Source organism: Falco peregrinus, chromosome 2 (assembly GCF_023634155.1).
Source record: "Falco peregrinus isolate bFalPer1 chromosome 2, bFalPer1.pri, whole genome shotgun sequence".
NCBI lineage: Eukaryota > Metazoa > Chordata > Aves > Falconiformes > Falconidae > Falco > Falco peregrinus.
In genome coordinates, this window is record NC_073722.1 from 105,489,612 (window position 1) to 105,512,154 (window position 22,543).

General features: G+C 41.2%; 1 protein-coding gene across 8 annotated transcripts in view; it reads left to right on the top strand.

The window, feature by feature from the left end:
- CUX1 (cut like homeobox 1) overlaps window positions 1-22,543 on the top strand; it is a 281,435-nt gene that overhangs the window by 176,227 nt on the left and 82,665 nt on the right. For all 8 annotated transcript variants that reach the window (XM_055797921.1, XM_055797915.1, XM_055797916.1 and 5 more), the window contains exons 9-12: window positions 2,465-2,513; window positions 12,955-13,059; window positions 15,815-16,003; window positions 21,853-21,911. In XM_055797921.1, coding sequence (XP_055653896.1) covers window positions 2,465-2,513; window positions 12,955-13,059; window positions 15,815-16,003; window positions 21,853-21,911 — 402 coding nt within the window. The remainder of the gene's footprint in view (window positions 1-2,464; window positions 2,514-12,954; window positions 13,060-15,814; window positions 16,004-21,852; window positions 21,912-22,543) is intronic.

Here is a 22,543-nt window from a genome sequence, read left to right on the forward strand (position 1 = left end):
TGTCCCGTGTTTCAGGCCGTTTTACTGGCAGCCACGTGCCTTTCTGCTGGCCTGGGATGCTCTTCTGCTTTACTGCTCTTTGGTCCCACCTCCTCTTGGCCCTTTGGCTTCAGACATCCCTCTGTTCCTTCTCTCGCTCTGCTGTCTTCATCTGTTTCTCTACCCTTGGCTCCTTTGCTTGCCTCTGTGACCTTTAAAGGTGGCTGAGGGTCCTCTGATGAGTCCAGCCCCCCTTGCCGCTCATCTCTTCTGCATCAGAGTCCCCTCAAAAAGAACCAACGTTCCCTTGGCATAGTAGGGCGCTCTTCCTCTCCCTGTCCGAGGGTTTTGTGCTTCCAAGTTCTTGGCAGGTTCTGCAGTTTTTCAGACCTTTGGATGATACCTGGCACCCCCTGTTTGGGAGAAAAGGCAGTAATTTAATTGTTCTCCAAACCCTACGGAGAAGCGAGTGGAAACTGGGTTCACTTCTGCTGTAGCTGGCGTGTTGGGACGGGACATTCCCAGCTCTGATCTGGGAGGCATGTGACATAATCCAGACATCATTTACTGGCTCCATATAACCTGAGGCATTCACACATAAATTCAGCCTGAATGCATAAGCTTATTTAAAGAGGATCCTTAAACTATCCTAGCTAAAAATATTTGTAAAATGCTGGGAAACGGGGGGGCGGGGAGGGGGAGGGGTGCGTTAGGATGCTCCCTTCCCTCTTATCTCTGTTACAGCTACTTAATGTGGCCGCTTGCATGGCCTTAGAGACATCTTTTCTATGTGAAATACTGTAATTTCCCTAAGTGGGTTAACAAGGATTTGGGGGATGGAGTCTAAAACTGAAGATGTTTCACAACTACCAAGGCTAAAGAGATGGAAAGTGGTGGTGTAGGTTTATGGTAACCTGACCGGGTTAGTCTTCTGGCACTCCCTGCACACTTGGAATCCTTATTTGCCCAAGGAGTGATTGTTCAATTCAGTAACTAATGTCTATTATTTATTATTAATTCAAAACATCATGCACATGATTTCTTTCCAATGTAAGAGCACATTAGCTTCTCCTGCACAAGAAAACACATGTTAATCTGTTTTCCATTATTGTCCAAAAGATTTTTTCAAAAGGCAGTTCATGTTGCCCTGACAACATTAAAGGCTGTAATTAAAAATAATTTTCCATTAATTCATATACATACACATTTACTTATTATGATCTTTTACTGCATTTCCCTAAGTGTGCACCCCGAAACCTAAAATGCTGTTGAAGGGTAAGTCAATATTCAATATAATGATCTCGTGTTGAGAGTGCCGCTACCCTGATGTACTTCAATTAACCATCTTTCCCAGCAAACACCTGCATAGAAAAATGTATCTTCTGTGGGATCAGCAGAAAAACAAACCCTGACTTTTCTGCCTTGGCAAAGGAAGGGAATTCCAGAATTTCACAGTTTTTACTGATAATGATCTGCTACAGATTAAAAACAAAAAACAGACATTATGGTGTTGGCAGATTGCAAAAGGACTTGCTGCTGTTCATAGGAGATGAGGATAGTGTTTATTGCTTCCATATGGTCTGGAGATACAAGACAGGCAAAATGTCTGGGGAGAAGTAGTATGTCTTACTGTATTGATGCAGAACATGCTTTTACATCCATAGGCCCTTTTCCTGGTACCTTTCACAGGTGAGAGCATGAGTGTGACTGTTTGCCCATGATTCAGCGTGGCGATAAAAATAGATTGCGTCAGGATTGGATCCATTTATGTGAGCGAAGCCTTAGAAATGCTGGGCTCTTTAAAGGGTCAGGGCTGGTAACTGCCATCTAACACACGTGTGTGAAGGATCTATTTTTCCTTGACTGTTTGTATGTTTTTAACCCTCTGACTTTCCTATTCAGCTTTGTAAGGTGCGTTAGGAGACTGAGTCTGAATTGAAGTGTTTCATAAATGTGTGTCAAAAAAACCTCTTTTCCGCATAATGTAAAATTAAATTTCTTGGTCTTTTTGAGCTCATGTTTTATTATTTTTAGCCAAATTTAGAACCAAACTTCTAGGCACAGGGAAGAGTAAACAGGCTACTTTTCTTTACGTGTATACAAGTAGTTGACTGAAGAACTGTAGTCTTTGACTTCTCCATAATTAACACTTGTGAAGCACCTTTACGTGTAAGAAAGATGACACTGCCCTTCTGCAGAAGGTTGGGGGGTAAGATCTGATGAATGTGCTCAGATACCGATACACTTATTTCATTGCAAAAAGGAAACAGGCAAAGGAATTGGAGATTTGCAAACCAGTCCACCGAGCTGAAACCTAAAAGGATTTACCAGTCAGAAGATTAGCTGATTGGTCTTACTGTGTCCTTTTAAAAAAATATTGAAAATTGGTATTGTTTGTGTGAGTGTTGCAATTGTGCTGTGCATGAACTCATATAGCAGGCATTCTTCATGTGATAACAGGACTTCTGCTCTCTTGTTCTCCCAGGGCTGATGAAATCGAGATGATCATGACAGACCTTGAAAGAGCAAATCAGGTAGGATTTTAAATGAGTCCCCCATAAAATTCTAAGTGTGACTTTTGATTATTTTTTTTTCCTTCTCTTTTGGATTTCATGACAGTTCTTTTATATGCACTTAGCAGTCATAACTGTGTAGAGCAAGAAAATATGCAAATTTAGAGAAAAATACAGCTCTTCAGGGATGCTCTGTAAGGATTGTATGCACAGTAGAGTAGTACTTGCCATATATTTACCTTCCAATAATTTAAATTTAACTTTCCCACTATAGTTATTTGTGGGTTTATGTTTCTAAATCCATCACGTTGGCCCCTACTCGGGCATGCAGGTAATTGGTTTACCCAAATTGAAGGATCTCTGCCCTGCAGCAGTGGCAGGACTGCCAGCAGCCTGACCTTCTGCTGCAGCTCCAGCTTTTGTGGGCTTCTCTGCACATTTCTTTTTCTTTCCTTTTCTGATGTGTTTTATTGGCGTATTAATTTTTAGCAAGGGTTAGATCAGACTGTGCCATGCAGGAGAACAAAGACATTGTGATTTGTTCCTGCAGATGCTAATTTGGTAGGCTGTGAAATGTCTCCGGCGTTCCCTCACAGTGCACGCACTCCTGAGAAAGTGCCACAATCAGATGGAACTTTTTAAAACCAAAAGTTTTTTAAAAAAACAAACCCAACACCCCCAAGCAAAGTGCCTTTCTGGCCCAGTCTGTACTATGAGTGACTGTTTGAGGTGGTGGAGGTGGGTATGGACGTGCAGGATTCACAGGTGATGTATGCAACGAGCGATGGCTTCACAGAGGGGAAACCTCAACCAGGCGTTTGCTTATCAGTGAGCTTCGTTAATCCCTCTGTCAGGTAAGATCAGAGATTACAGATCTTAAGTCTCTCCGGTTATGGTTTTATAATCCTGTTGAAGCTTACCTAAGCACAGCTCGCTTCCAGGAGGAGGAGCTGCACCTCCTTCCCCCCCACGCAGCCCTGCCGCACGCCTCGTGCGGTCAGTCATGGTGGTGGAGCTGCACCATGAGCCAGACCAGGGCACTCATCCTGATTCCACCTAACCCCCCTCCAGCTGCCGCTCTGTTTCGTCCTTTTCCTTTTGCTAGATCAGCTCTCAGCCCCCACACTCCCCTGGTGCAGCTGACAATTTTAGCGAGTGTATTGTCCTTCACGTTAGTTCTTTATAAATTGGAAAAATACTAACGAAGCAGAAGGCAGATTTGAAAGTTGATGGGTTGATTGTTTAGTCGGTGAAAGAAAATTGGGGCTTGCACAGTGGGTTTTTAGTTCTGTCAAAGAACTTTTGTAGACAGCATTAAATATTTATGAAGGTGCTAGTAATTATTTGAAAATCTGTAGCGTTTTTAGAAATAACGTAGGTGTTCAAGATGTTTTGGTAGAATTATTTTGTGATTTCTGCAAAGGCAGTACGTATTGCAAAGTTGGAGCAATGATTTACACAGTGGGTTTTTTCTTTTCTCAGGGTAGAAAGGCGGTTGTAGTCAAAGAATAGGTATTTCTGATTTCCTCATTGCCATACTAAAATGGAATATATCTATTAATACAGAAATGCTAAAGATGTTCTCCTATGTAAATGGAACAAACCTGCCATGTGTTTGTTTTTTTTACTTTATTGGGGTTCTTTTTGAATCGGTCAAAATTTATAACTGCTTCTGTGCATAACCCCTTAGTTTGGTTTTAATTCAGCAAACTGAACGTGCATGTAAACATCAGGGTGCAATTCATCTGAGCTGCTGTAAAGCCAGAAGAGGTGATTCTGTCTGCCCTTTCCCCACTATCCCCATCTCCCCCCTCTCTGCTTCCCCCCGCCAGCTGCTGTGGCCCTGTCCCCTCCCTAACAGCAGCCTTTGCAACTGGGGGACCCTTCATTGAGTCCATTGAGCACGGGAACTGCAGAAAAGCCTGAATTTGGGGTAAAGGGGCCAGGTTTGTGCTCTGTGGGTTTAGCAGATTGAGGCAGCTCCATAAAACATGGGAAAAGCAGCAGCAGCGCCGAGATGAAGGACACCAGGGGAGCACGTGGCCTCGGAGGAGACAGGGAAGGGAATGTCACCAGTGCAGGAGCTGTGAGCTGCTGGCGTAGCTCTGCTGATTTGCTGAAACATGCCTGTAGTCCTTGTCTCATGTGATGCTTTACCTTTATAAACCAGTTTTATAAATTATAAGTAATCTGTGTAGCAGCGATTCCTGCATTTTACCTCTTTATAGTTGGGGAAAAAAAATTGGAAGAAATTAAATCCGTTGCACAGGACAGAAAGTGAGTTTGCATCAGGTTGAAGTGTTACAATTGCAGAAACAAGTACTTAACATAATTATGTATCTAATAGTTAAATTAACATTTCCTTTTATCATTTCAGTAAGTACTTATTCCCCATTATTAAGGCTACCTTTAAAGAGTAGTGCTCAGCATGACTCCTACTTTGAGAATAGACTGCCTTGCTGAATTTGATGTGATGTTTTGCTGCTCTGGGATTAACACTGACCCAAATGACTGGGCTTTGGAGCAGAACTTTAAGAGAACAGCAAAATGATTCCACTGAAAATGTGAAAAATATTTGCTGGAAGTTTTTAAGGATTGGATTTTTTGATTTCTTGGAAATCCCTTTCTGAGTTACTGCACTTTTTAAATCCAGAGCTGGTTATTTCTGAACTTCCCTCGCTTTATGTGGGGATTCCTCTCTGACTTAAGAGGTGAGGAGTGCCATTTCCCTCTCCTGTTGTGCAGTAACAAGAGGGTGGATGTACTCGTTGACGTTGATCCAGTTGTCTGTATTCTGGGTGGTGAAAACCACGGGGACAGAGCTGATGATGCAACTCCAACCCTCACGTGTTGGGTGAAGCACTGAGTCATGCTTCTTAGCCTTCAGACTCCATCACCTCTCTTCTCCCACTGTTTTCTCCTCATTTGGATCCTCAGATTGTTTCATGCAGGAGCTTTCTGGGCTTGTTTGCATGCTATCATCCCCAGAAGAAATGACTAGCTCACAGAAATAATTACCTTTAAATACCAGTGAGCTTTGCAATTTTCTGCTTAGAAGGAAAAGGGGGTAGTGACCGGCAAAGCTCGGTTTCTCTCCATTGTATCGTTAACGCAAGGTATAAACTGAATTTTCCCCCAAACCATAACCCTAGCCAATGAAAGAAAGAAATCCCTCGCTTGCAGGGAGCAGCGGCTGCTGGGATGAGAGCCCGTCCTCTGCTGCTAATCCAGGCACTCGGTGTGGTCAATCCAAGATCTCTAGTGGGGTTTTGTGGCGGGGCTGGTCTCGTTCTGACTGACAAAGCTCAAGCAGAGGAACTGAAGTACACCAGTTTACACCTGCTGTTAGGGTGAGGCCGGTCCTGGCTGGGAGGTGGGTGTCAGCGGTTGCCTGTGGAGTGACCCATCCACTTTCAAGTCCCAAGAGCTCTAAACTGGTACAAAAAGAACAGGAATGGTACATTAGAATGGCTGGTTTGCCTACGCCTGCCTCAAGAGGAGCCATTAGCTCTGTGACTGTAGCTTTAGCAGGGGGGTGAAGTCTGAAGCAATAGCCCTGCTTGCTGTAGCAGTGAGATGCAACCGCGTTGTCTGCAAGACAGCAGCAGAGCTGTGGGCAGCAGCCGCTGGGGATCTGTCCTCCCTCTCCCATTCTCTCCTCATCCCCAAGGTTGCAGGACTGGTATGGCTTGGGTCTGTAAAGAGCTGAAGTCAAAATATACCTACATGCAATAGGAATGGCTTATTTTCACTTTACTAACCTGCAGGCTCGATAACAAAACTAACCCAAGAGTTCACCTCGCATTGCCATGAAGATTTAATAATCCTGTAGTTTGGGGAAGGGACTGGTTTTATTAAGATTTCATTTTGCACAATAAATCACTGCATATTTTCTGATATGCTACGAAGTATAATAATAAATAATTAAAACTAAACTACACTTACTTGTCAAAATAAATGATTTATCATAGTTTGGGATATAGCATCTTTGAATTTTTTATTGTTTGATTCCCAGAATATTATAATATCTAATCAGTGAAGTTAATGAATTGGCAGTGTACTTTTCTGCATTTGCAACAGTTACAGTTGTGTGAATGTATATTTTACACAAATATTTATGGTTAGAACTTTTCTGTACATTTTCAAGTTTACACCTTTCTCGTAAGTGTTTACGGCAGTAAGTCACGATTCTTTGGGACGACAAATTTACTCAAGCAAATTATCCTGTTTCTATACTTCTCTAGCAACCTGGAATCACCTAGTTGTTCATGGGAAATACTGAGGTTACTGTTGAAAAGAATACTTCCTATGTTATGAAAATGGAAATACTTTGGCGTGTTAAATTAAAAAAAAAAAAAAAAGAAAAGAGAGAGAGAGAGAGGCTTATCTTAAGGTTTTAATATTGAGTCTGAGTTTGTGTTTTCATGTCATTGATGTATCCAGACCTGTTTACTGGCTTTATACATTCAGTTCACGTTGTTTTTTATTAAAAAAAGGAAGAAAAAAAAGTCTAATGAACATGGTAATTTGGGCTTCCTGGGAAAAAAAAAAGCACTTTTTTACTTTTAAAAGTAAAAGAGAAAACTTCAGTTAGGGTTGGTTGATCCTGGGTTATTGTATTTTAACCTTGAGAAGGAGGAAATAGATTTGAAAAATGGACTCAGATAGAGGTATCCTTAGATTTTGAGAGTAATAACAGAAAAAGAACATAGGACTTTTTTTTGGTGGACTATATTATGAAAGCTATAGAAAAAGAATTAATTTGGGTTTTTTCTTCAGTGTCTGTGCGGTGTTATCCCTTTGGAAAAGCAAAATGTTTCCATTGGTTTTCTTCCCATCTTCACAGTGCTGATAGTGCTCCCAGATATCTACTTACTTTTTCTGGGGAAAGCAAGTCAAATACAGAAACTTCTGTTATTAATAAAACAAGAAACACTGCTCTTTCTAATATATATAACCATTTATTGAAGAATCGAGACTGGATCAGTACTATTTATGCCACATAAGTGTAGTGTGAGGTTTTAAGATAAGGGTTAGTGAGTTCAAGCGTTTTTGGGACCAAACTACCACTAAAATACATAAAGCAATGTCTGTATAGAAGTGGAAAGCAAGCTTCACTGGGGCATTTTAGCAGAAACGCTGTTCTCGAGACTATTTTTTTTTATTTCATTGGGTATGGTACCTTCCCGTCTCTAACAAATCACATTGGAAAATGGTTTGAAAAGATATTCCCACTAAGTGAGACAGCTATAAAATATGTATGTTTGTGAGCAGCAGATGGAATAAATGCTCCTCTTTCACTTAGCAACACAAACGCAACACACTATAGGTAGTGCAAGTGCTGTGTTGGGAGGGTTTTGCTCTGACCCACCAGTGGTAACAAAACTAGTGATAAGACAGTCCTTGTTCTTATGTTTCCATGAAGAAGGGTATTCATCTTGACGTGACTCCTTCGTCTGCATCAAGGCTAACACGGGTACTGCCCGCAAATGCCACTAGACTATTTGCTTTTTATTTCTGACTCCCTTTGCGATGAACTAGATCCTCTGCTGTCGTGATGTGCCATCGCTGTGCTGAATTCAGCGAAGTTACGCTGGTTTATAGCAGATGAGGTCATTCGCTTAATCCTGGGATTTCACTGTCTGTAAAATGGGAATAGTAACATTTACTTTCTAAAGTGCATTGGGATCCTTGCACGGCAAAGTGCTGTATAAAGGCGAAATGTGGTTAATATCATTTTCGTACAAACACAGGAGTTTTCTGTAAATGCTTGGGAATACATTTGTCTGGCAGACTTTCAGTGCGCAAGGGAAAGTACAATAGCCTGGAGACAAGAAGGAAGACTACCCAACCTCTTCTGTTTGTTGGAGATTTTTTTTTTTTTCATGTAATTCTCCATTGCTAGAAACAAATGGGTGCCAGAGCCCCGAAGAGTCTTTCATGTCACAGATTTTCTGCTAACCTTGCTGCTGTTCTGGGAAAGCTAGGGTCGTTTAAAGGTTTTAAAATAAATTTTTATATCTCAAAAGTTAGAAAATTAAAGCACATTGAACCATTGTGCTTTAATTGATCTCATACTCCGAGAAACATAGCTTTTGCAGCAGCTTGCAAGTAAGAATGTCGGCTTCAAGCGCTTAAAACCAAGCATGGTGATTACTGCCATAACTGGGCTCATTAACTTCAGCAGAATTACTTGTGATAATATACACTCCTAGCCCACAGGAAGACTTTGCCACGTAGAGCACTGAATTTGGCATGTAATAAGGAAATATAGTGTGGCTGGTGGAACTTTAAGGGAAAGGTTATACTTTTTGCTTGTAAGTATCTCATTTTGCTATTCACACCACTGGTCTTTGATCAAATTAACATTTTACTGTAAGGAGAAGAGCACTCAGTTCATGCTATTCATTATCTTGTCAGGAAACAATGAGAATATTTTAAACTGGATATATTGTTTAAGGCTTCTTTTTTTTTTTTTATTAATTGGAAATTACACAGCAGCACGACGATCATGACCTACTGGCTCCGCTGTGAACAGTACAATATTTACATGCTATATTAAGGAGAATGAAAGTATTTTGATGTATTTTGTTACCAGGGAGGTAGCTCACTGCTAGAAAAACAGCAGCACAGAAATTAGGAGGAATTGTATGACTGAACTATCCAGAAAAATAGCATTTTTAGACAATGCTGGATTTGCATGATCTCGTCAAGGCCAGTAGTGTGACTGTCGCAGTCACCGTGGGTTTTCTAGGCAGTGCATAGTAGATTTGGAAGTAGGAAACGAAGAGTTTTAGCACCGACTGATGAAAAGCAACTGTACCATGGCTGTATATATTTTTTAGCCGAAGTGGGATAATTTCACACAAAGAGAAGGTTGCGTGAACTTTCCAGTGTCACCAAGTTGTGCAAGATTGCTAGGTTTTAGCGATTTTCCATACTGGCGTCTGTCTCTGGCTGCACTCTCTTTTCTTATTTCAGGAAAAATTGTTCAATCATTTCTAAGAACAAGATTAGGGAAAAAAATCCAGTTTTCCCCACATTTTACGAGTTGTTCTTGCTGTTTTGATGAGGAGCCTGCTGTGCCCATATTTAAGAGAAGGGGCTTGGCACTTCATGAGGGAGGGTTTGCCTTTTTCTCAGGGTTGTATCTTCTGTTGCTTCAAGTAGGAAAAAAAGGGGAAAAAAAAAAACCAACAAAAAAGCACCAGTTTGGCCAGCCTAGAAGCGTCTTTAAAAAAAAAAAAAAGTTCACACAAACTCAACAGAATCTGGTTTGAATTTGTCGGCTTTGATGTCCGTGCCTGTCCCAAGCACGCTGCAGTCGATCGCTGCGCCGGCTGGGTGAACATTAACCAGCCAGGTTTTGCTTCTCCTGGTTGTAATGTAAGGTTCAGTGCCAGTTTGACTGGGAGCACTGGGAGGGGAGGTGCTCCCCCAGGCTGCCCCTGCTGCCCCGGGGAGACGGGCAGCATCGGCGTGAGAGCACGAAGAGCAGGACGTGGAGAGAGGAGGGTCGTGGTGGGGAGAGAGGGAGGAGAAGGACCCGGACGGGGCTGCTGCGAGGACGTTTGGAGGAGCAGCAGCAACAAGGTAAAGGGGAAGGAGGAGATCGGTGGGGGGTAAGGCTGATGCTGGAAGTTGGTGTGTACGCATTGAGTTGTGTGAGAGACAAGTTTCCTTTTGGCTGCCTGAAGCTAAAGGCACTGTGAAACTCCGAGGAGGCAGAAATGGTGCTTCCAGCAGCCAAAACCAATTAGGAAGGGGACAAAGTGACAAGCAGAGAAGGGTAGGAGTCAAGAGAGGCAAAACCCAGAGGGTTTTGCAGGGGAGCGGCACCGCAGCCGCTGGATGGGGTGCTGGGTGCAGGCAGGTGTGAAGCAGGGAGGCTGTGCTTGGTACCACCATGCTCAGCACCCACCTGGCAAGGTGCTGGGGGCCGGAGGAACCCGGATAGCTCAAACTGGGGGTTGTGCCAGTGCATTCGTTAACGTTTCTGAAGCACTTAGATCCTCCAGTGGTGGAAACCAGAGCGCAGCCCGTGAGGAAGTGATTAATCCCATCTGCAGAGGAGGGTGGGATTACTTCGCAGTAAATAAACCGCAGAGGTCACAGACGGAACAAGGAGGACAAAGCAAAATACGCATTCACCCAGCAATATTCATCCTGAGAGCTGAATGAAGTAGAGGATCTCGTCGGGAAAAAGCAGTAGCATGTTATAATGCGGTTCCAGCCCACCTCCCAAAGCCCAGCGCACAGGGGGTGGCCAACCATACCTGCAGCCTTGGGGTTGGCTTTTCAAAACTTTTAAGTGCTCAATTTTCAAACTACCGTTCTTTTAACAGGTTTTTGTGTGTCATTTATAATTTATATTGCAATAGCACCCAAAAGTGCTTTCCAGACGCTGAGCACATCTGTAATTCTGGCTCTAAAAAGCTTCCATTCTTGGGGGGGGAAGGGAGAAAAATTGACTGGTATTTCCCAAACAGAATTGCCCAAAGTTTCTGTTAATGTATTTTTAACAATGCATAGTACGAAATCTTGTCTAATATTATTCACAGGATTACAACAGGTGTTCTGAATTGGCTGGGGAGGCTGTGCAGAAAGGGCAGCTGACAGCTTACTGTATATGCAGATGTAACATCTATTAGAAATATCCTCTGTGGTTTGCTCGCATGCAAGCTGAATAGATTCTCAAAACAATGCTGCTGTGAATGGAAGCCATCAGCAGAATTGCTTAAGGCTGCAAAAGCCATTACTTATACAGCAGTAGATGCAAGTGCCACAGCGCAGTAACTTGTCCCACTTTGCCAGAGTTGTTTAGCAGTTATTAGATCAATACATGTATCTCCATATCTAATAAAGTGCAAGAAAATAATTTATCTCAAGGTGTACTGTTAGCTCAGTTTTTTACCCTAGTATTTATTATCCAGCTCCATAAACAAGGTAAACTTTCTCTTTTGTGTGCCTTTTTTAATGCTGCCGCTGTTTTTTTCGAGCACACAATAGGTTGTGTCCTGTGCTCTGATTATTAGAACCTTGTTACTGTACTTTTTACAATTACATTTTAATTACAGCTGTAGAACCTATGCAGAATCATTTAATATAATGTTGTGAGCAAATAGCGCAGATGATGCGTTTAGTATTTGATTGCTGTTAGTTTACTGATTGATTAAACATGCAGACAGAGTCTCTGCTTTGAGTAGTAAGTCAAAGACCGTGCACACACAGAGGGATATAGGTTTCATATTCACTATTTTAGATGACTTGGGTTTTCAAAAGGACCAGCTGAAAAAGCAGGGAGTCTGGCATCTAGAAATAGAGCAGCTTTGGCAGCTTAAAAATGGCAGTGTGAATTTATTATTCAGTAAAGGAAGGGACCCATTGGTATAAAGGGTAAAGGTTGGTCAAGCAGAGTTTTGGCCTTGATTGGCAGCAGCTCATGAGTTTGGAAGAGTTGGTGATATGTCTTGCAAGTGGAGATAAGAAAATTATTTCAGCTATTTTCTGCTGAAAGTGCAGCATGATTTGCATGGACTAGCCCAGGTGAAAAGCAGCGATTCCTCAAGGAGGTGAGCTGTGTAGTTTTATAACAATAAAATAAGGGTTTTTTTAAAAAACAGAGAAGAAAGTCTGGCCAGGGGGAGTATATACTGTAAAACAACCAGATTTTTTTCCACTTTTCTTAACAGAAGCTTGTACACAGTTATAGAAAGGACTTTGCTGCTATTTATTGCCTGAAATTACTGATCCATCTGTCTCTACCCAGACTCTTGCACGGACAATCTTTCCTGATAATTCTGCCTTTCTCCTTTCTATTATTATTCAATATTTATATTGGAATTTTGTCTGGTAGCCAAGTCCCTGGCTTATCAGATATTGCATAAATCCTCAGCAGTTGGTAACTGATCTGTGCAAAATTGTCACTTTAGGGTTAAATATTGTTGAATAAATAGACCTGCTGAAAGAACAGAATCTAACTATTTGTGTTTTGGGAAATAATTACTCCAGAAAGACAGCCCACGACATTGTATGTGTGTTAGAGAGAATGGTCAGAATATCTTTTAATTCAGCATTTACCCGTGAGAATTATTCCCAGGAGGAACCTTGCAATAAAATCTGCTTGGTCTATGAGAATAGAAAGAAATTGAATAAAAAGACTCCATTTCCACTTGTATTTATTCAGTCTGGGAAATTCAGTGGGCCGCAGCATTAGTATCAGCAGGGGATTCCTTGCTCCTAGCGTTAAATTACTGTCATAATCGCTCAATTATTTCTTCCTTGTACTGTTTAAAATAAAAATCCATCACATTCTATGTTTTTTTTCTAACATTTATTAGGTTGAGTGTTTAGGAAAATCAATTATATTCAGTCAGGCATGAATTGATGAATGTTCTTGTAATAATTGTCAGTTGTTAAACTGAATGTACTTTCTCTTTTCACCCCTTTTCATTTCCTTCAGAGGGCAGAGGTGGCTCAGAGAGAGGCAGAGACCTTAAGGGAGCAGCTCTCGTCAGCTAACAAATCTCTCCAACTTGCTACGCAGATCCAGAAGGCACCTGATGTGGTGAGAGAAAATATTTACTGACTCTTACAGGTTTCTGACATTCCTGCAGTACAGCTCTTTCAATTTATGCTCGCAGCTATAAAAATATCTGTTTGGAGTCATATTTTAACTGAAATGGAATTGTGTTCCTTTGGGATTGCGGTTTGGTTAAACTTCTGAGGGGGTTGGTGGCTGTAGAAGACCACGGGAAGGACAGAGGTCGGTCACTTTGCTACGTGGTGATGGGTACGGTGATCCACAGCTCTCCAGGGCTGCTGGTCCAGGTGGATAGCAGAACTCTCAGCAATTATCTCACGTTGGTAAGAGCATCAGCAGAGGGAAAATAAAGGCAGCAATGTGGTGTAACGAAGAGTGCCTTGGTGGGCCATCAGCATGTGCTTGCCTGGAGGGCACAGCAGAGTTGTGGAGCTTCAGACCAACGGACCAGCTTTGCCCAGCGTTGGCTGCGTTACGGGACCTGCTGCCTGCCCGTGCCTGGGTCTTGTTATTCTTAGTGTATGGGCTGTCAGAGGAACTAGAAATAAATTCGGTATCATTCCAGTTTTGACCAAATATATCTCAGCTGAGAATGACACCTATAAAGCCACTAAAAGAAGCCTAGAAAATGCAGAAAACATCCTGCACTCCTAAATGTTTTGCTGCTTGTTGCCTTCTCTGCGTGTTTCTAAATAAAGCAAGTGCTGCTGTTTGGGGAGGTTGGTAGCGCTGGCTTTGCTGATCGGACCTTGCGGGCACAGAATGCTATTACAGGACTCCAGCTGGTCCTGGGTTAACAGGTATCACAGATGAGCAGACAGATTATTTTGATTTTTGTTTGCCAAAGGAGAAATAGGAGTATTTAAATGTAAATATGCAATTAAGTGAAATTTAGTCTACTTCTAAGCAGCAGATTTAACAAATAAAAGAAATCATGCTGCTTATATTGCTTTTTTTCTTGCAAGCCATATACATGCTTGACACCGATATCGGAGAAACACATGGTTGCCTTTAAAATACATTTGCAGAGAATGAGTAACAAACTGTAAGTCCTCCAGATCTGTTCAGTCATCTATTAATACAACCCAGTATTTTCTCAGAGAAGTCAAAAGATAGACAAGCAGGCTGCAAAAGAAAAAAAAACAAACCAAAAAAACCCACAAAAACCCAGAAAAATAAAAAGCCTGAATATCACTTGTAACTCTGAATTACCGGCCTCTTCCTATCTCGTGTCCTAGTCTTATCATTATTTTAACATTACGTCTTTCTTGTATTTAATAGTACTTCTGCACTTCATTTATATTTAATATGACAACTACTGCAGGATGAAAATGATCATTATCTATCTTATTTCAGACTCTACGTTCTAGTCTCAATAGGCACAAGCAGCAGATGATTATACAACTTGTGATGTTTCATGCAAGCAAATTAGAGGCTTTTTCAAGTTAAAAGTATAATTCAGTGTAATGGGAGACGGTTGTTAACTGCTGTTCGTACATGTAGCTTTCCGTGAGGTACAATAGTATGTAGTCACTGAGAACCAAGTTAAGTGTTTACAAGATATGGGAAAGGTATTTTGTTGTGCCTGAGTTTTCCAGAAGGCAAGGTAAAGAGTATATTTCAATCTGCTGCAATGTCATCTTTAATTGTAAGGAAAGTGCCTGGGTGACAGCATCAGTGAGTTGAATTTTCAGCTTTTTCACCATAGACTCTTTGGTTTATAATGCTTACGATCATTGTCTCGCTCTTGGTAAATGGATTCTTTCCTACTTCACTGGTGTTTTCTGAGGAGCAGCCGTTAACCTCCGTAAGACGCGTTGCAGGCTTTTTAATGGAACATATCTTCATCGTCGGGCTGCCTCGTGCTCCCTGATCTGTACAAGGATTTCCTTATGGTCTTTGTGGAAGAGAGGTTCAGACCCTTCCAATGCATTATAGCTATTGATCTCTCAACACGAAAGGAGACAAAAGAGATGGTACAATTAGTCTGTGTTATCTTTTCTGAATAGATCTACCTTCTTCTAAACATCCTCTGTCCTCTCTTTATTTCTTGTCCTGCTGGGAAGTCAGTCTAGTGAGGAACTTTCAGACTTCAGGATGGATTTTGCAGCCATGAGAAACCGGAGGAAGAAGGATCCTGATTTTGGAAAGGGAATTTCTGAAAGTGGAGACCAAAGGGAGAATGGCCTTGTTTTACAGCTGTCACATCTGCCTTCTTCCCCGTGGAGGAGAGGCTTTAGTTGTTAGCAATAACTTTAACAGCGAACAATTTTCATGCAAGGAGCAAGTTCACTGGAAGTAGCAGTTTGGGGCAATTTTTGACAATTTTGCCTGAAATGTGCAGCGTGCATCCAAAGAGCCAAAGGCACATGACTCTGCTGTTCCTGATTAAGAAATTCTGCTCCATTACTTCAGAATATTTTATCTGATTAGTATTTTGTGAGCACAGATTTTCATAGTTGTCAAAGCATTTGAACTATTAATAATAAATAGATCTAAATAGAATCCTTTGACTTTCATGGTTGCATCTTTCCAGTGCACTTAGGAAATAAGGAAATTTATTTTCTCCCATTATCACTGTTTTACCAAAGAGCTGTCCTGGGGAGTGGGAAGGTTCATCTTCCAGATTCACCCAGTCAGTGATGGGAGTCCCTGATTTAGAAATTGTTTCTGTCTCTCATGCCACCCGGTGCTGGGTTGGTCCTTACCTAACTGTCCCAAATTCAACCTTGTGGCCTTTTCTTTCTTTCTATGGTCCTAAGACTTTTTTTCCCATTAGGAGCAGGCCATCGAGGTGCTAACACGCTCCAGCTTGGAAGTAGAACTGGCTGCGAAGGAGCGAGAAATCGCCCAGCTCGTAGAAGATGTCCAGAGACTCCAGGGCAGCCTCACCAAGCTGCGGGAGAACTCCAGCAGCCAGATCTCACAGCTGGAGCAGCAGCTGACCGCCAAGAACAGCACACTGAAGGTAGGGCTTCGCTCCCTGCACAGCACCTTTTGTACCTCTCACTAAGTACCCATACGGGGTTTTACTGACCTGACTTTTCTGTCGTTCTGAGAGGCACCGTAAAAGCCGCTGATTTCTCCGGGATGCCGGTGAATTCTAGTTACTGTGACATTTTATTCTAAGTGACCACATTTTTGCTGAAATTGAATTCGCCTAGTTCTCATTGTTTTGAATTTTGTATTATTTTTGGGGGGGCAAAACTTGGCTGCCTTTAGAATTAAAACCCACAAACCCCAGCATATATTTACCATGGATATGTAGTGAAGTAGCTGAACTGAAAAGGCACAGAAAATCCTTGTTAGGTTTCAAAACTTTAAATTCCCGTTGCAATGATTGGTACTGAAGATTTGCCAGGAATGTTTATGGCTTGTCTTTGAATTTACCTGCTACCCCCTCCAGTTCTCTCCACTGGAAAAGGGAAGTGTATCATTTAGGACATAAAGACAAGTAAAATCAAGACACGGAGAGAAGGCTTTTTAGTCTTAATAACTTATCTTTTTTAACTGTGTATTTGCTGCCCAGTAATTCCCATTTATAATTAGCGGTCCAGTCCTATACTCATTTGCATTGCACTAGCACTGCACTAAAACCAGAAGAAGCATCTAACAATTTTGTGAGTGACCCTTTTACCTTCTGCTTCAGCAGCTTCACTTTCTTTGTGCGCTAGCCCACACAGTTTTGATCTATCAGTAAGCATGAGAAATGTGTCCTGACATGTGTTATGAATCAGTTTCCTGTAACTCCTGTCTCTTCCATTGTTCTACCATCTATGAGCTTCAAAGTGTAAACAAGATAAATTTATCTATTCCATGAAAGACTTCATAGTCTTGCAGGTTTTATAGTCTGAGAGTTTTTTTGAAATCGGGAGGCTGATAGTACCCACTTAGCTCTGACTGGCGTGGGTAGCTTTCCGCTATCGGAATGATTTAATGTTCAATTGAAACTCTTACAAATTGTTCTAATTCTGACATTTTTTAACAGTTACTAGTTTTGCTCTGGTGTAGCATAATTTATGTGGAGAAATGTCTGTTAGGGATGAAAGCCGAAGTGTTGCATTCAGTATGCTTTCTGCATGTTTTAAGACAGCCTTGCAGAATTTTTATGAAAATTCAGTAGAGCAAAGGAAACCTATTAGGTTCTTACATTGAGAGTAGCGGTCTCTGCCCATCTGTCACCATGTGGGCACCACTCATTAATGAGCGAGGAGGGGCTGGCCTGGTTTTGAGGGACACATTTTGCTGGCTACACCCGTGTTATGGGTCTTTTCTTATTTTTTCATAAAGCCTGATAGAAAATATCTTGAGTCCTTGCACTTGACAGATTTTCTTGTTCCTGGTGAGGTCAGCATTAGTTTAGCCATTAACTTCAAAGGGAATAGGATCATAGAAATGACAGAGCAAGTCTTTGATTTTCATTTCAGTAATCTCCTTCCATTTTCTCATAGGCTTGCCTGGCTAATACTCTGTATTTAGGTTCCTGTTGATAGTGTCTGATGCAGTGACTATTGATAAAGTTTTAGTCATTTCAACCCTCCTTAACCTTATTTGTTGCAGTATAAAAATATTGCAAAATACATACTTTTAAGCTAAAGTGCTGGGAAAACCTGTGTCTGAGATCCATTGTACAAAGAACGAAATCTCAGTGGCAATGTGTTGATCTCATGTTTGATTATAGAGGAATTACTTCTGAAATAACTGAGATTGTAATGGTTGCCTCCACAAAAAATGAATCACGGTTTCACAAATTAAAGCAATGTTCTCAGACCATATCTTGGGGGAATTCTTTAATACTCTATGACTTAATGAAACAATACAGAAATACTTTCAAAATTATTGCTTCTTTATCTTCATCTGATCTAATAATCAAAACATATCCTCTAGTAACAAGACTTTTCTAACCATAATTATATTAACCCTTTGTTGCTGGGAGTTAGAGCTTCCCTGCTACCCAGTTAAAATGTAAAAGTGCCGGTTAGTAAAGAGATACATCAAATAACCTGGGTTAATTAAATATGGGCTTTTTAGTTTATCACTCTGAACTGAACTATGGCATTAGTCTAATGGGTTTTTAAAATGTTTTAAGCCCCTTAATACAGCCCATGCTATTTACCTAAGACACTTTATTTAATAATATGGTAACGATTGGTTGGCTTTTTTAAATAACATAAGAGGGGACCCAATCTGTGCATGGTCTGACATGGGTTCATTCATACAACCAATGCAAGACGATTCCTTAATGTGGAATATTTGCAAATTTAGTGTACAGAAATGCCACCAAGCCGTTCCTTCTGTCCTCTGGCTCCCTGCATTTTTTTGTGTTGGAGGACATTAGAATATATTTTGCCTGAATTAACCAGGTTGATATTTAGTGCAAGATATTAGTTCCTCCAGATTGTCTCACAGCTTGAACCTTTGTTATACCATGTTCTGTGCATTTTACAGGGTTCTTTGAGACAATTACCATACTAATACATTTTAAAACAGTCGTTGACTGGGAAGATGCCAAGTGCCTAAATGGTCTGCTTATATACAGGCATTGTGTTCTCAGTTGTTAGTTTACATTGTTTAGTAAAGTATACGTTGAGGTGCTGATTTTCCATGGCAACAATCTCTATATTAGGTACTTGGGAATGATGGATGTATGTGGGTTTTATACAATTCAAAGTAAAATATTGCTGGTTGCCATACTGCTATAACAGCATACAAGTACCTGAGAGTCTAAAACAGCTTTATTCTTTCAACAGCTTTGTTTTTCTTTTTTCTAACTCTGTTTTGTACCTAAAATCTCCAGAAATACTTTCAGCATATAGCATATCCATGTACAGAATTACATTTAATATAGTTACATTAAAATGAGAATCATTAGCTTAGTATTTTATTAGTATTATTTATATTAGTATTTTATATCTGTTTCTACAAAGGGCTTTTTTCTTTGCATATCCTTGCATAAGTATTTAACATACTAACCCAGGATATTGTTTGTTTTAAATTTATTCCAGAGCCTTTTATATGAGGACTAGCGTAAATAGCCAGCTATCCTAGAGCTCATCTGCTCTAGATCCCAAAATGTTACAAGTCACAGAGTGAAGGAAGGGGAGAACTGTAGTGTATCTTTGCTTTAAGCTGCAGAGCAGCAAAAAGCAGCTAGAAGCGGGCAGCAGAGCGACGTGGTCAGGAAGAGCTGAAAGATGCAGCGTAGAGTTTGGCAGGGTGCTCACATTGCCTGCATCAAGTTTGAAACCTGTCGGTCATGATGCTGAGTCTCCTGCCCTGTACCCAAGGGCTCTCTGGCTAACTGGTTTCATTTAAAGATCCCTCCCCAGTCTTACTGAACCCGATCTGGTGTATTAAAAAATCTAGCTGGGTTCCTTGTTAAAGTAACTCTGTTTTGCTCAGCATGGAGCTGTAGCTTGAACAGCTGTTTGAACTTCAATGGTTGCACTTGATGGTCTCAAAAGTCTTTTCCAACCTAAATGAGTCCATTTAGGCTTGCAGCACGTTGTGGCTGGCCCTCCTGGAGACTTAGAGAACCGAAGTGACACCTTGGACCCTGGGATTGTGTACTACATTTGCATGAGATTTCAACAGATGTTGGAGATCTCCAAAACCTCAAACATCTTTGATATTTGTAGGATTTCCCTGGTCACATCAACCAGGATTTTCCTAGTTCCATCAGTATCGGGGGTTTTAGCAGGGCCACAACACCTGTAGCGCTGTGTCTGCTATATACAGCAAAGTCGGTACTCCCCATAGTCCCAGTTAGTAACTGGAATTTGGTAAGGCAGGACATGTCAGAAGAAATGACTAAACTTGCCCTGTACTTATTCTAGGTGGAAAAAAAAAATGTTTTAGCTGGAATAGGCATGTGGGTAATTTTCTTTTTAACACAACCCAAATGACTGCATGTGTTACTGTTGGGTAAGGATGCTGGGACACAAGACCTTTTAAGAGGCTGCTCATTTCGTCAATGTCCCATAGAGTGCAAATTCCACACTTAAGAACAATTCCTGCTTTCGTGCAACAATCGCTTTTGGTGGTCCATTAAGAGTTGCTTGTTGAGCAGCTGCCAGAGCAGGGCCCACCTATTACCGCCGGGAGATGCCTCTTGTCAGCAGTGGCTAAGAACTGTGGGTTGTGGTATCAAAAAGCAGGAACAGGAATTTGAGGGCTGTATATTGATAACGTGGATGTCCACTATGCCACTGCTTTTTCATATACGTACTAATGGCAAGGCAGAAGCGTCAGCAGTGCGTAAGCTGGAAGGGGCATCATAGCAAATCCTTTAAAAGATGGTAAAATAGCCTGAAGTCCAACAGAGCCCCATCATGCTGCTGTCATCATCTGAAGACGCCTCGTGTGAATTGCTGAGGTGGCAAGGATGATGGGCTCGCCAGTTCGTGGGTGCAGTATGACATGGTGGTTGGGTTTGCTGCTTATACCCATTGGACAGCTTTGAGCTGGCCGATACCTACACACTGGCTGACTTTCCCCACTTCGTCATTCCCACTTGGAATTATTTGTCTGTTCCAGCCCTGCCTTTCATACCCCCATCCCTGTGCTGGTGCAGAACTTTATGGGGCTGCATTTTAAACGGATTTGCTAAAATTATCCAAGTTCACAGTAGCTTTTCCCTGCCTTCCTCCTGCATTCAACGAGAAGCCCAGGACTAGGTGTAGGATCTTCTTGAATTCACTTCTCCACTGAAGACAGCCTCTCCTGGACATAAAGCCCTATTTTTCTTTTTCATGTCATATATTCCTTTCATTCTCAAAGTACGTGCTCTGTCTTTGAGGCTGGTCTGTCCTTGTGTTATTTCCGTTTCCTGTGACCTTTGGGATTCTGTGCCAATTTTAACACCAAAAATTAAGTGAAGCAGAGCTACCCTGAACTTATCCATGGAAGTTGCAAGCCAGTAAGGTCTGTTCTTTCTTTGCTTAGATCAGGTGTACCTGTACTAAGCAAAGAAACGATTAGTGGGAAATTAATGTGGCTTCTGCAAGCAACGTAACGGCATCAATTATGTGTCACTATGTTTTAGGCCTCCTGAAGCATTTATCCTGTAGTGATGAGCACAGTTGTTGGGAGCTGGGTAAGGTCCAAATGTGTGGCATTGCGTTATGGATTGTGTTAGGAGGTTTGTTTCAACGTTTGTGGCATCTTTACACCGAAGAGAAGCCATTGAGACTGCCCCAGGTCAGGTAGACCTGAGCAAAAAGACCTGCTGGGTTGGTCTCAATGCTTCGTCTCCGGTGTGTAATCATATTAGTTATTGCAATAAGTAACGCTTGTAAAACAACTTGGTGCAGCTGTCTTGTTTGGGCATGAGGCATTGTACATGTCTTACAAGCCTAAGGCATTCCAGTCAACAACAGCTTCTTCAGTCTTTTTTTTTTTTTTTCCCCCCCCTGTAGATAAGGTTATCGAGAACTGTCGTATTATGAATACAGTATGTGCCAAAGCATCTTGCTTGTTTACTCAATTTAGCAGTTTCGTAAAAATTTCAGCTGCCCTATTTTTAATACCTTCTTCCCCGATCTCTTTATTGAACACATGACAGTGACATTGCAAACAGCCAAATTGGGACCTACTGAGTTCTGTAATGCTTGGCACTCTGTAAACAAAGGAAGGAGGTATAATTGTGTTTATGTTGAATTGGTTATAGTTTGTTTTCTAATATATGTAAATTAGGTATGAGTCATTAACCCTCACTTGTGCGCTGCTGTATATATGGAATAATTTAAAGATGATTTTGAAAAGATGATGCAGAAAAAAAATATCTAAATAATTAAATCCATGTTCTTTCTTTTAAAGCAACTGGAAGAAAAGCTGAAAGGACAGGCTGATTATGAAGAGGTTAAGAAAGAATTAAAGTAAGTGTTAAATGCTTACATAATTTTTTCACCAACTCTACTTTAGCAGTGCTTGTTACATGAAGCCACAAATCTGTGTTCTTGGAACAAGAAAGAATTCAGTCAAAACCACAAAGACGGGGAAATCGGGAATATTGGCAGAAATTGCATCCAGAGCCAGTGCAACTGCTGTATCTGAGAGCACTCCTTTTTGTTGTTGCAGCAGAGTATTGGGATAGCAAATAATAGAAGTGTCCATGAAGAAAAGCTGCTAAAACTATTATCCACCAAGGGTAAAAGTTTGAAAATCTGTAGTATTTCAGGTGGACCACTCTTTAAAAATCCCCAGCCAACAGCTGAATGTAATGTGGACCAGGAATTTAATGCAGGGCCTTTGGCCATAGTATCTTTTCTATGCTTTTGCCAGCCAGTGTTCAGCACTTACCATTTTAATGTTGTGCTTGTTTCACTGTATATTTTTTGCTAATATATTGTGGTTTTAAACTAAAGCCACAAACAGCCTCTTCCTATTTCAAGGGGTTTTTTTAGAGAGACTTAAAAGAGCCTCATTTTAAACTATAACAAGATAAGCTGTCAGGTTCAGAAGAGAACTTTTTTGACTGGAAATATGTTTAGTGTCAAGGTTTAAATAA